The 12,619-nt window shown below is 34.9% G+C and overlaps 1 protein-coding gene across 5 annotated transcripts in view; it reads right to left on the minus strand.

Annotated features, from left to right (window-relative positions):
* The window catches only part of ITPR2 (inositol 1,4,5-trisphosphate receptor type 2), a 521,104-nt gene that overhangs the window by 268,894 nt on the left and 239,591 nt on the right, over positions 1–12,619 (minus strand). For all 5 annotated transcript variants that reach the window (XM_077170358.1, XM_077170362.1, XM_077170360.1 and 2 more), the window contains 5 exons: positions 8,013–8,102; positions 7,765–7,890; positions 3,689–3,811; positions 2,812–3,012; positions 632–883 (listed from right to left, as the gene is read on the minus strand). In XM_077170358.1, the coding sequence (XP_077026473.1) occupies positions 632–883; positions 2,812–3,012; positions 3,689–3,811; positions 7,765–7,890; positions 8,013–8,102 (792 nt within the window). The remainder of the gene's footprint in view (positions 1–631; positions 884–2,811; positions 3,013–3,688; positions 3,812–7,764; positions 7,891–8,012; positions 8,103–12,619) is intronic.

Here is a 12,619-nt window from a genome sequence, read left to right on the forward strand (position 1 = left end):
GGGGAAGTCACCCTAGCCTGACACCTTTTTAAGGTACCATGACTTTAAATGTTTGGTTTTATGTCATATTCAATGTATCTCATATTTATGAATTTTGTGAAAGTACACCACAACAGCAGAGAAAAAAGGAATCATTGAAATGCACATTCCTGGAAATATCATTAATTGAATTCTGTTGGCAGACAACCAGCTCCTGATGATGTTTTTTTCTATCAGAGCCAAACTAGGACAGAGGGTAAATGATGATGTGTGAAGAAAGTAAAATATATTCCCATATTTTCAAGAATGTATCTACTCCATAAAGTAAGATATACCAGCTGAGTCCAAGATGTGGTCTTGTTATCCTTTTTCATTTGGTCACATTGGCATGCTTAGAATTTAAGAGCCTGTATTGTAGCTTCCAGTAAACCAGCAGGGGCTATACTTTGAAGTTTTATCTTCTTAACTTCTTATAGAACAAAAAAATAAATTTTTGTGCTCTTTTAAATTTCCCTAATTATATATGGCTCAATACAGTTCCTTCACTAACTATATTAATTCATTATGAATGCCAGTTCGGTGGATGCCTGGCACTCATGAACTTTATAAACTTATACCAGTTCTACAGCTACTAAGCTTTTGCAAGGCTTACCTCAGGGATGCAGTCATCATGGGTCACCACCCTCACAATATCATCCAGGGGCAGAAGAGAATTGCACTTGATTTCAGTATAAACATTTTTCCCCTCTGTGCACGCAGCCAGCAATTCCACAAGGGTGATATGGTAGGCTAAGGGGCCACTCTCATCACCTCGGTCTCTCTCTGAGCACATCATTTGGAGAAGTATGGGAAATGATGCTCTATCATTGTAAAATATCAGCACATCTTCACCCCCATTTATCAACTGAAATGATAATAAGAGAGTCTACATAGCAGTTCACATATTCATCTTTACAATTCTTTCCAAAGACTGAGTCTATATGGAAACACATATATTTCTTTGTAAAAACATAGATAATTTTACAAAAGCAGAACTATGTCAAGGCAGGATAGTAACAAGGGTATACAAAAGTCATAGCACTATAGCCATGTACCAAGGGATCAGTTATGAACGGCATCAAAGCCAGACAGGAGATTGGGAAGAGAGGCCAGGGACAGCAATTAAATGACATAGATGATAATGAACTGATCACAAGTGAGGTGCCCACTGAAATTAAATATCCAAAAGAATTAATTTATTTTCCTCTTCTTCAAATGGAAGACTCCACTGCCAAAACATGAGAAGTCTGGTTAAGTCTAATTTTACCACCACAGAATAAAACATTCCTATCTACTTCAATAGTGACTGAATAGGCAAGCAAGTACATACATTAAGCCAAATATAACTCAAGAAAGTCTGGGTATTCCATGTGTCATGGGAAGACGTCCATAAAGAATGGAGACAAAAGCAGAGATGGAAGAAATAAGGAAAAAGGAACAAAACAGAAAGGGAGACAAAGAAATGAAATAAATTTCTTTCCTACTTTAGTGGAGAATTCCATCAGGTTGCAATTTTATAATTGAAACCCAGTAAAATGTTAACATCTTTCTATTATCAGTACCAATTTTCTAAACCCAATGGTTAGAAAACCAAATACTCTGGTGGAGAATACAACGTGTACAATTTTTCTCAATTATATTTAAATTGAAAAGCCAATTAGTTGGCTTAATTTGAAAATTTTTTTGAAAGATAACATATACCTGTCAAAAATATGTATTACATAGATCAGCATAATACAACATTCCAACAACTTTGTGCGTATAGAAACACTTCACCTAATAAGTATATGGGCACAAATATTTGCTGCTTCCCCATTCTACTCTTTTCTTTGGCAATCATTAATACAAAGTCAAATTAGTTCCCACACTTCTAGGCAATAAAGAACTAATGCAAATGTAAATGTAGATGAGAAAGAATAGATTTTACAAGTTTAAAGCTCCTTAAAATGCTTAATAACAACAATTTAAATTGAAAATTCAAGGCCTTACACTGAATGGATATTAAGATTTCTATGAGGGGAGAAGGGACTGATAGATCATTATGGAACTCTCCCCTATTCCAAATTAAAGGTACATAATTATGAAAATACTCCTGCATAACTGGTAGCCATTGATAAAAGCTGTGTTAATCCATCCAGGCCACTAGAGAACCCCTAGGCCACAGAAATAATGACTGACCCAAATGGGCTCAATGAGCTTCTGTTCTCCAAAGTATCTACTTCGTTCCTAGCAAGTAACTTACTCACTGTATAAATCTTGCTCAATGTCAAATGTCAAAATGAAGAAGATAAATAAATGAAGTACTTCATCCATTGTTTTTCTTAGATGTTTAACTTTCTCTAAATACTTAAGCTTCTACGTGTAATAAATCACTGACGGGCAGTTTCTATTTGTTAGTTTGATTCCTTTCAAAGCCCAATACAAACAGTAGCAGAGAACACCACTTCTAAACTTCAGAGCAGAATAATAAAGGCACTGCAAAAGTAGAGTTTAATCCATTCTTGTTTCATCACTGAAAATGTAGGAGTATAAAATTTTGCCCCTTTCATTCACAAGTAATCTAGAAAATTCATTATGGATCAAAAAGAAAAAATATATACCCTTTTAGGAAATAATGAAATTAACTTTTGCTTTACTAGACTGAGGCAAAATATATCTGTGCCTAAGAAATCATGCTTACACTGAATGTTCCAACCCTATGTTGTTGGGGTTTCTTCACCCTAAATTTACAGAAAACACATACTTGAACATATTGCTTATGTGAAGCTGATAAAATGCAAACAGAGAACATACCTCTGTCATTACCATATCCTGGCATTTCTTCACATATTTACCATCTGCTTTTACGATCGTTTGCAAAAACCTCAGGTATTCCACATGGCGGCCATGTGTCTCGATGCAGTGCACAAAGTGTTGCACGACCCTTTCACTAATTTCATTGCACAGATGGTAATTGTTCATGAAGATGTGCCGCATGGTTTCTGCTTCAAGGAGCTAAACACAGGGGAACACGCATTTGTAATTCTGCGACGATCAATTTTCTATTCTACAGGACTCAAACTACTATTTCCCTGCTTTTAATCAGTTTTACATTTTATACAAAGCAATAGTAAGTTTTCGGTATAAGTCTGGTACAAAATTCAAAAAGATCATTAACCATTAAAAGAAAATTGAACTTACAAAGGAAGTTTAGCTGGGAAAGGAGCTTATTATCATAAAGTTCAACATACTGGCAACAGTATGCCTGAGATTTACTTCATTTTATGTTATCCAGAAGTTAGCTCTTCCCTAGGAGCCACTGAAATAGACTTTACAGACCAGAGATGGGAAAACCTTTGAGTTTTCCAAATTTATCTTACTCATTACACTGCAGAGTCAGCTTTTTGTTCTACCATATCTTTTTTTTTCTTTGTTCTACCATATCTTTTTTCCTAACATTCACCTGTATACATATAAATGAAGCTGTCATTTGAAGTTAAAATTAATATAACCTTTCAAGTTTATTTAAATGTTTTCTTAATGGGAATAAAAGATGTTCACTTCTAGGGAGAAAACCCTTCCAAGGATAAAATGAGGTAACGAAGATTCAAAAAATTCTAACCATCAGTGCTACTAAAACAAATTTGATGAACACTCTACTGCAAATATCAGAACTCACTAAAATACTTACACCAGGAGTTAAAAACAAATTCAGATGTTTATGAAGAAGAACTTGATTCTGTGGATTTCCCCGACAGAAATTCTGCAGGAATGTATGGGCTAGATGCATTACTTCATTCATTTTTTCATCATTCTGAAAGCCAAAAAGCAGCATATAAGACAGAGAAATAAACATTACGGTAGCAAAAATATTATCAAACACTGTGATCTCTTGCACAGGTACTTGTTTTCTCCAACTCACTCTTTCTATACTCCCCTTTCTCTGTGTCCTTTCTGTTTCTACCCTTCTCCATTGTTCTATGGTCCCCTTCTCTGTTTTATAGACCTTTTTCTCTACTCTTTATCTTTTCTCCTATATCTGTACTGCTTTACTGTTTCAACCCTTTCTTTGTTTCACGGTCCATCTCTCTTTCTTCCAAATCTTTCTGATTGTCCACTGGGTTTTCCCATCTCTGTACACAGCTGCCTCCTCTTCCCAGTCCCTGCCTCCATTCATCCCTTGTCCTCCCTATTTCTCTGTTCTTCCTGATTCTGTTTCTCTTTCCTTCTCTTCTGTACCTTCCAGTCTCTCGTATTCTTTCTTCTCTTAGGGTTCTCCCTTTCCCAGTGTTTCTGTGTAAAATGAATGAATGAATGAAAAAGTTTGATGAAGAAAGGGATATTTATTTAGTTTCAAAGTACCTCTCCACAAAATATGTGTTAATTATAAAAGGAATATGAGTAACTAAACAGTGGATAGATATCACCTTAATCATGAACATCCATCAGTAAAGGGAAAAACAGAAATTTTGTGCCACCTGATAGGAAATAATGAAAAAAACTTAGCATCCCTTCTGTCGTATTCCTGCCAAAGATGCATAACTGAATTTAATCATGGTAAATCATCACACCGAAAAAACTGATGGGCAGTCATTAAAAATATCTGGTTTATTCTTCACAGAAATGGAAAAATCAGTCATCAGATTGATATGGAAGAGTAAGCAGCCCCAAATAGCCAAAACCATCCTGAGAAAGAATAACGTTGGGGATTCCTACTTCCTGATTTTAAAATGTATTACAAATTTACAGTAACCAAAACAGCATCGTACTGGCATAGGACAGACATTTAGATGAATAGAATCAAACTGAGAATTCAGAAATAAACCACCATATCCTTAGTAAATTTATCTTTCATAAGAGTGCCAAATCCATGAAATGGAATGGTCTCCTCCACAAACGGTGCTGGGGGAACTGGATAGCCACATGCAAAAGAATGAAGGTGGGCCCCTATTCACACTATATACAGTCAACTTAAAATGGATCAAAGATCTAAATATAAGAGCTGAAACTATAAACTCCTAGAATAAAACATAGGAAACATCTTCAGAATCTTGAATTAGGCAGTGGTTTCTTAAACTTTACACCAAAAGCACTAGCAACAAAAGAAAAAATGGATAAACTGGACTTCATCAACCTTTAAATCTTTTGTGCATCAAGGGACTAAATCAAGAAAGTAAAAGACAATCTACAAAATGGAAAAAAATATCTGGAAACCACATATTGAATAAGGGTTTCATATCCATAAAATACAAATAACTCCTGCAGCTAAACTACAAAAAAGACAAACAATCCAATTTTTTAAATGGGCAAAAGATTTGTATAGATATTTCTCCAAAGAAGGTATATACAAATGGCCAATAAACACATGAAAAGATGCTCAACATCATTAGCCATTACAGAAAGGCAAATCAAAACCACAATAAGGGAAATTTTTTTTTTTTTTTTTTTTTTTTTTTTTTAAAGACAGAGAGAAGGAAGGAAGGATAGAAGGAAGGAAGGAAGGAAGAAAGGGAAACATTTTTAAACATTTTCTTGTTTTTTTTTATTGTATTCTGTTTCTCCGTTTTTGTTACATGGGCTGGGGCCGGGAATCGAACCGAGGTCCTCCGGCATAGCAGGCAAGCACTTTGCCCGCTGAGCCACCGCGGCCCGCCAATAAGGGAAATTTTAGGTTGAATATATTTTAATAAAATAAAAATTTTAAAAAGAAAGGAGGATCAACAGATGAACAGGTAAACATAATGTAGCATATCCATACAATGGACTATTATTCAGCAATAAAAATAATGAGCTGATATATGCTATAATATGAATGACCCATGAAGACATCATGTTGAGTGAAATAAGCCAGACACCAAAGGACAAATATTATATAGATCCACTTATATGAAATATCTAGATTATGCCAATTCATACAGACAGGAATAAATGAGACGTAACAAGGAGCCACAGGAAGGAGATAGGGATTTTTTGCCTATCGCTATAGGGTTTCTGTTTAGGATGATGAAAAAGTGTTGATAATAGATGGTGGCTACTTAGTACGACACTGTGAATATACACTTAAATAATGGGAAATTTTATGTTACATATATGTTACCACAATAAAAAGCTTAAAAAAACTGCACAGAATAATTGAGAGATAAAATAAAATTGTAACAAGGCGAAAAACACGAGATATTTCCCACCCTTGAGAAGGGTTACTCTTAAGGAAACAGAAATTATAAAGCATTGAAGAGGATAGAGAGAAATAGAAACACTTATTCGTTGTTGGTGGGAATGTAAAGTGGCACAGCTACTGTGGAAAACACAGGAATGTCTGGCAATTTCTCAGAAAGTCTAGAATTACCATTTGGCCTGCAAACCCCCTTTTAGGTATATGCCCAAAAGAATTAAAAGCAGGGCCTCAAACACATATCTGCACATCAATGCTCATAGCAGCATTATTCACAATTGCCAAAAGGTAGAAGCAACTCAAGTGTCCATAAACCAATGAGTGGATAATCAAAAAGTGTTTTATATATATATACACACAATGGAATATTATCCAGCCATAGAAAGGAATGAAGTACTGATATATGTGACAATATTGATCACCTTTGAAGATGTCATATTGAGTGAAATAAGCCAGACACATAAAGATACATATTGTATATTCTCACTTTTATGAAATAAGCAGAATATGCAAATTCACAAAGTCAAAACTAGAGTAAAAGTTACCAAAGGCTAGATGGAAGAAGGAAATGGGGCATTAATATTTAATTGGTACGAAGTTTCTATTTGAGGTAATGAAAAGTTTTGGTAATGGATGATGGTAAAGGAGGCACAAATTTGGAAATGTAATTAACATCACTGAACTGTGTATTTGAAAAGAGACTAAAAGGGAAATTTTAGGATATATGTAAGTTACCATGCACACACACACACACAAACACACATGACCATGCAACACAAAGCGTGAACCCTAATATAAACAGTGGACTAAAGTTAATAGCATAATTATAATAACATTGTTTCATCAATTGTAACAAAAATACAGTAATGCAAAATGTTAATAATAGGGCAAACCAATTTTTATTTATTATTATTTTTTTGTATGCTGTATGCTGGGGTCACATTTCGTTGTTTTACCATGTGAGTATCACGTTACTGAAGCACTATTTGTTGAATTTTTTGTTTGTTTTTGTTGGTTTCTTTTGTTTGTTTGGGAAGCGCATGGGCCAGGAATCAAACTCAGGTCTTATACATGGCAGGCAAGAATTCTACCACTGAACTACCCTTGCACCCCCTAGGGCAAACTATTTTTGAGAGGAAGTATTAGGCAACTCTGTACTTTCTATATGATTTTTTTCGTAAACCTACAACTACTTTAATAAAAAAATAAAAATTAAATGAAATAATAACAGGTCTAATCTTCCAAAGGGTCAATGTCATGAGAGTTCAGTTGTGACAAATTTTAAACAGGTGTGACAGCATGCATGATTATGAAGAAGATTCTCTCATCATATAGGACATAATTGGGACAATAGGAGAAATACGATTGGGGGTTGAGGATGAGGTGATAGAAAAGCATCATGCTCTTTCCTGAGATGGTTTTGTGTGGTTTTGTTGAAGCATCCTTGTTTATAGGAAATACACACTGAAGTATTCAGAAGCAATGGAGCATCGGGTGGGCAACTTACTCTCAAATAGTTCAGGAGAAAAAATTTTTAGTAATTTGAAATTGTATCGAAATAAAAAGTTACAGAATATAAGTAACTAAGAACTAACCTTTTCATATGGTATCTGCAGAAGATCCAACACCACTGAATGTGCCCCCATATTTTTCAGTAAACGTTGATGTTGATTCCGACACTTTTTATTCTGTACACAGAGTTTACTTAGCCTAATCAAAATCTTTTAAAAAGAAAAAGAAAATTATTAGCTAGAACAAATAAAAATATTAAATATATCATATAGGCAAGCATTAAATGTCATACAAATAAAAACCCATGTAAAAAATTTTTACATCTGCTGACCTCCTTTACAATCCAGTAGTTATTGCTCTTATTGCTGTCAATCTGAGGTTTCTTGGTTCCATCCTGAACTGGACTTAAAATATTTGATTCCTACAATACATAAAAATATGCATTTTATGTCAAATATACAGAGATGCAATAAATTTATTATTCAACTCAAATGTTTCTTTTGTACTCTTTATCTTGTAAAAAAAGCTTGGCCTGAATGAGTCATACAAATTACCATTAGCCAATAGTAATCAAATTACAAAATAAATGGCATTATTAACAATAAATTATTTAAATTAAAAGGGAAAGGTTATTACACATAAAATTATTACTGCATTTCTTTATATCATATATAACAGGCATATTATAACTTTATATTTTCTACATTGGAAAAGAGAATAAAAATGCAAGGAGTGAAAGGTGGTTTGAACGTGTTCCCCAGTGTGGACACTCTTGGTCTTGGTCTGCCTTCCGTGGGTGTGGACTCACTGTAATTAGGGTCTGTTGAAGATGTTATTTCAGTTAAGGTAGCACAACTGAATCAGGTTAGAATTTAATCTGAAGTGCTGGAGTCCTCTATAAACAGAATGGAATTCAGACATGGAGAGAGAAAGCCATGGAAATAAGCCAGAAGTCAACAAAACCCAGAGGAGAAAGTAGAAGACATCTCCATGTGACCAGCAATCACAGCCAGCCAGTCTCAGATTGCCACAGTCTTCGGGGAGAGAGGATCACCTTGCTAAAACTTCAATTCTGGACTTCCCCTAGCCTCAAAACCATGAGCCAATAAATTTCCAGTGTTTATGCCAACCCGTTGTATGGCATTTGTTTTAGCAGCCAGGAAACCAAAACAAAAGGTATAATTTTATCATCAGAGAAGAAATGTAGGGGGGGAAAAACAGAGTAAAGGGAGCATCTCAGAACAGTTCAACACATTTCAAAGAAGAGAAGAAAAAACACCTTAATGCAAGAATTCTCTTCCAGATTTTCAAGTCATCTGTGAGATTCTCAACGAGGGAACAACCAAACATGTATAAAACCATGATAATGAAGAAAGAAAAAATAAAACTTAAATTTAAAATAGTCTGTTAAATTACTAAAGCAATAAACTTATTAAGAAGACTTGAATATATTTAACTATAATAATCATTGTCTCTAGCAAAATAATAAACCATTAATGTAGGGAATATACATATTATATATATATATATATATATAACATCAACTGGTGGAAATATCACGCAAAAGTGAACACTACTTACAAATAATTCAACACTTTGACATTTATTAATTCTTACTACATGCCTGGTGCAAGACTATAGTGAACGGATCTAAAACAATTTAGAAAATATGGTATTTCCCTCAAGAAGATTACTGTCTGCCTAAGAAAACACAGAGAAATATAAAAGTAAAGATTTGAACAGATACAGCTTTAGACAGCTTTATGCTGGAAGTCAAATTCAAGAAAAGGTCTTTAAAGGTGAAAATCATTTAGTTAAATATAAGGGAGGTGTGTGTGGCCTGGAGGGAATGGGTCAAGTGAAGAAGTCACCATAGCCAAAGGTATTGCAGCAAAAGCAGGCACAACTATGCATAACAAATGGGAAGAGCAAGCTGTGCTGCAAGACAGTGGACAATGAGGTAGGGTGGGGCCCGATCATCTCACTGGTTTAAAATACATTAAAAAATCACACTTGGGATAAATGTCAAGTTCAATGAGGATCAAAAAATATCTTAAACTCCTGACCATATTGATGGCATTGGACTCTCACCAGTTGGAGGGGACACCAGTCTCAGCTCAGGAAAAAGTAATGAAGATGCATGAGGCCAATCTAAATCATTTATTTTGTCCAAAGCAGTTTCCATGACAAATCACAAAATTAATACAAACCAAGAAAAAAGAAACAGACTTTCCTTGCTACTCAAATAATCCTGGTGAACAGTTTCCCGCTGAAGTATGACTTGGTCTGTGTGGTACCCTCCCCTTTCCTTCAGGAGTTCTGTATGTCTGTTGTGTTGCTCTCATGAAAATGATGCCCAAGCCTGAGGCCCCTAATCTGAACCCCATTTTAGCAGGCAACCTCTTCTCCCATTTTACTGAGCATACAAAAATTCCCCTACATGACCTTAATAGTTCCTCTTCATCAACTGAAAATTTCCAGTGTCTCTCCCAAACCTGTCTCCTTTCCTGCCTGTCTCAAGGAAAAAAAAAAAATCTCACTCCTCCTCTACAAAATTGACTTTAGATGAATGGATTTTTTAAATGCCACCTTCCCTGCCACCTTCCCTGCTTCACCCCTATTTCTCGTACATAAGCAGCTTCTACCCTGTACTGATTCTTTGTAATCTTTTCAAAATGTGGTCAGGTCGAGGCTATTCAAGTGCTCAATGATCCTGCTGAGCCTGAGAAGTGGTCTTGCCTCAGATTACTGCGCCTACTAAATTCCTCAAAAAAAAAATCTATACCACACTTATTTTTATATCAACGACTCATAACTACCAAAACATATTTTATCATTTGATTCTGTGGTCCTCTACCGTTTTCTTTAAGCCCCGTTCTCTTTCCTTTTTTTTTGTGACACAATTCTAAGAATACCTCCTCCCTTTCTAATCACTATATCTCTTGCACTGAGTAGAACAGGAACTGCAAAAGTAAATACCATGAACATTGTAAACATTCAAAATGTTACTAAGTGAAATTCTAGGGTTTTATCACTTAGGTACCATAAAAAATACTGGGAGGGATTTAAAAACGCACCAACCCTTAAACCAGGTTAAATAAAAGACAGAAAGGAATGCAAGATACTATCTACAAAACACTGAACATCATAGTGAATCCTAAGATGTTACAGAAAAAAATTTAAACTGTATACATGTATGTGAAATCAGTACAGAAGAGTGAAGACACCTCAAGTGGCTAAGATGAATGGAAACTTTAGGTGGAAGGGACTGAAGGTCAGAGAATGAGACAAATAGGGTTTCTATTTGATAGCAAGAAAGATGTATTGATGAGAAGTAGCAAATGCAAAACCTAGACATGCAATTAAATTTCCTTTATTTGATCACAAAGTTGGAGGTTGAATTTTTAAAAGGTCACATTCATTTTTTTAAATATTTTTATTTAAGAAAACAAACAATACACTTAGAACCACCAAAAATGGATATCTTAGTTAGCTTATCCATATGCATATTTAAATCAAGTATCCAAATAGTCATTGTCAAACTTGTGTTTGCATGGTAAGTTTCATAAATCAATTTAAAATTAAGGCAACAAGGGAAAAAAATCTACAAATTCAGAGAGCAAACGTTCTTAAATTCTAAGTATTAAACTTAAATACTATTTGATCAGTTGTCAAAACTGTGGATGTTCTCAAAATATCAAGTAGAAAGTTATTACAAATATTAACATTGCTATAATCATGACCTATATTACTAAACATTTTCTTGATTTCAGGAAAATATAAAGATACAAATACATTAAAATATATTAAAATACTGAAAGAGAAAAACTGCCAGCCCAAATTCTCTATCTGACAAAACTGTCATTCAAAACTGAGGGAGAGTTTTAATATTCACAGATAAATAGAAACTGAGTTTGTCAACAAGAGATCTGACCTACAAGAAATACTAAAAGGAGTTCTACAGGAGAAAGAGAAAATATAGGCTTGGAGGAGCATTTAAAAATGAAGATTTATCAGTAAGGGGAACTAAAAGGGTAACGAGGGAGACAAAAATAAGATATGACATTTAAAAACAAAAAGGTTAAAAACAAATACTGCCTATATAGTAATATCATTAAAGTGTTAATGGATGAAGCTCTCTAATCAAAAAACTCAGAGTGACAGAAAGGATTTTAAAAAAAAAAGTATGATTAACCTGCACACTGTTTAAAAGATACTCACCTTAAACCCAAGGATACAAATAGGTTGAAAGTGAAAGACTGGAAAAAGATATTCCATGCAAGCAGTAACCAAAAAAGAACTGGAGTAGCTATATTAATATCAGACAAAATAAACTTTAAATGCAAAACTGTTACACAGGACAAAAGAGGCACTGTCTATTAAGAGAAGGGACCAGACACCAAGAAGAATAACGATCATAAATATTTATGCACCTAACCAGGTACCCCAAATACACGAGGCAAACAGTGGCAAAGCTGAAGGGAGAGGCTTTGGGGGCAAGATGGAGGCACAGTGAGGTGTGGAATTTAGTTCATCCTCCAGAGCAGTGAGTAAATAGCCAGGAACAGTATAGAACAGCTGCTGGGTAACATCTGGACTGGACACACATCATCCACCAGTCGGGACCAGCTGAAAGGCTGAGATTCCACACAGAACTGTAAGTACCCCAAGTCGTGGAGGCCAATTCCCCACCTCCACGGACACCGCACACTGCTTCCCCAAGAGGAATGGAAGAGGGAACGTAGCGTATACACAAGACAATACTGGGTGGCTGTTAGAAAGAATGATGTTGTGAGGCATGCAACTAGGTGAATGAAACTTGAGGACAGTATATTGAATGAAAAGTCAGAAACAAAAAGACAAATACTATTATGTCTCACTCATATAGGCTAACTATAATATATAACCTCGGGGAATTGAAGTTGAGAGCATGGGTTA

This window comes from Tamandua tetradactyla, chromosome 7, assembly GCF_023851605.1.
Source record: "Tamandua tetradactyla isolate mTamTet1 chromosome 7, mTamTet1.pri, whole genome shotgun sequence".
In the NCBI taxonomy this organism is placed as follows: Eukaryota; Metazoa; Chordata; class Mammalia; order Pilosa; family Myrmecophagidae; genus Tamandua; species Tamandua tetradactyla.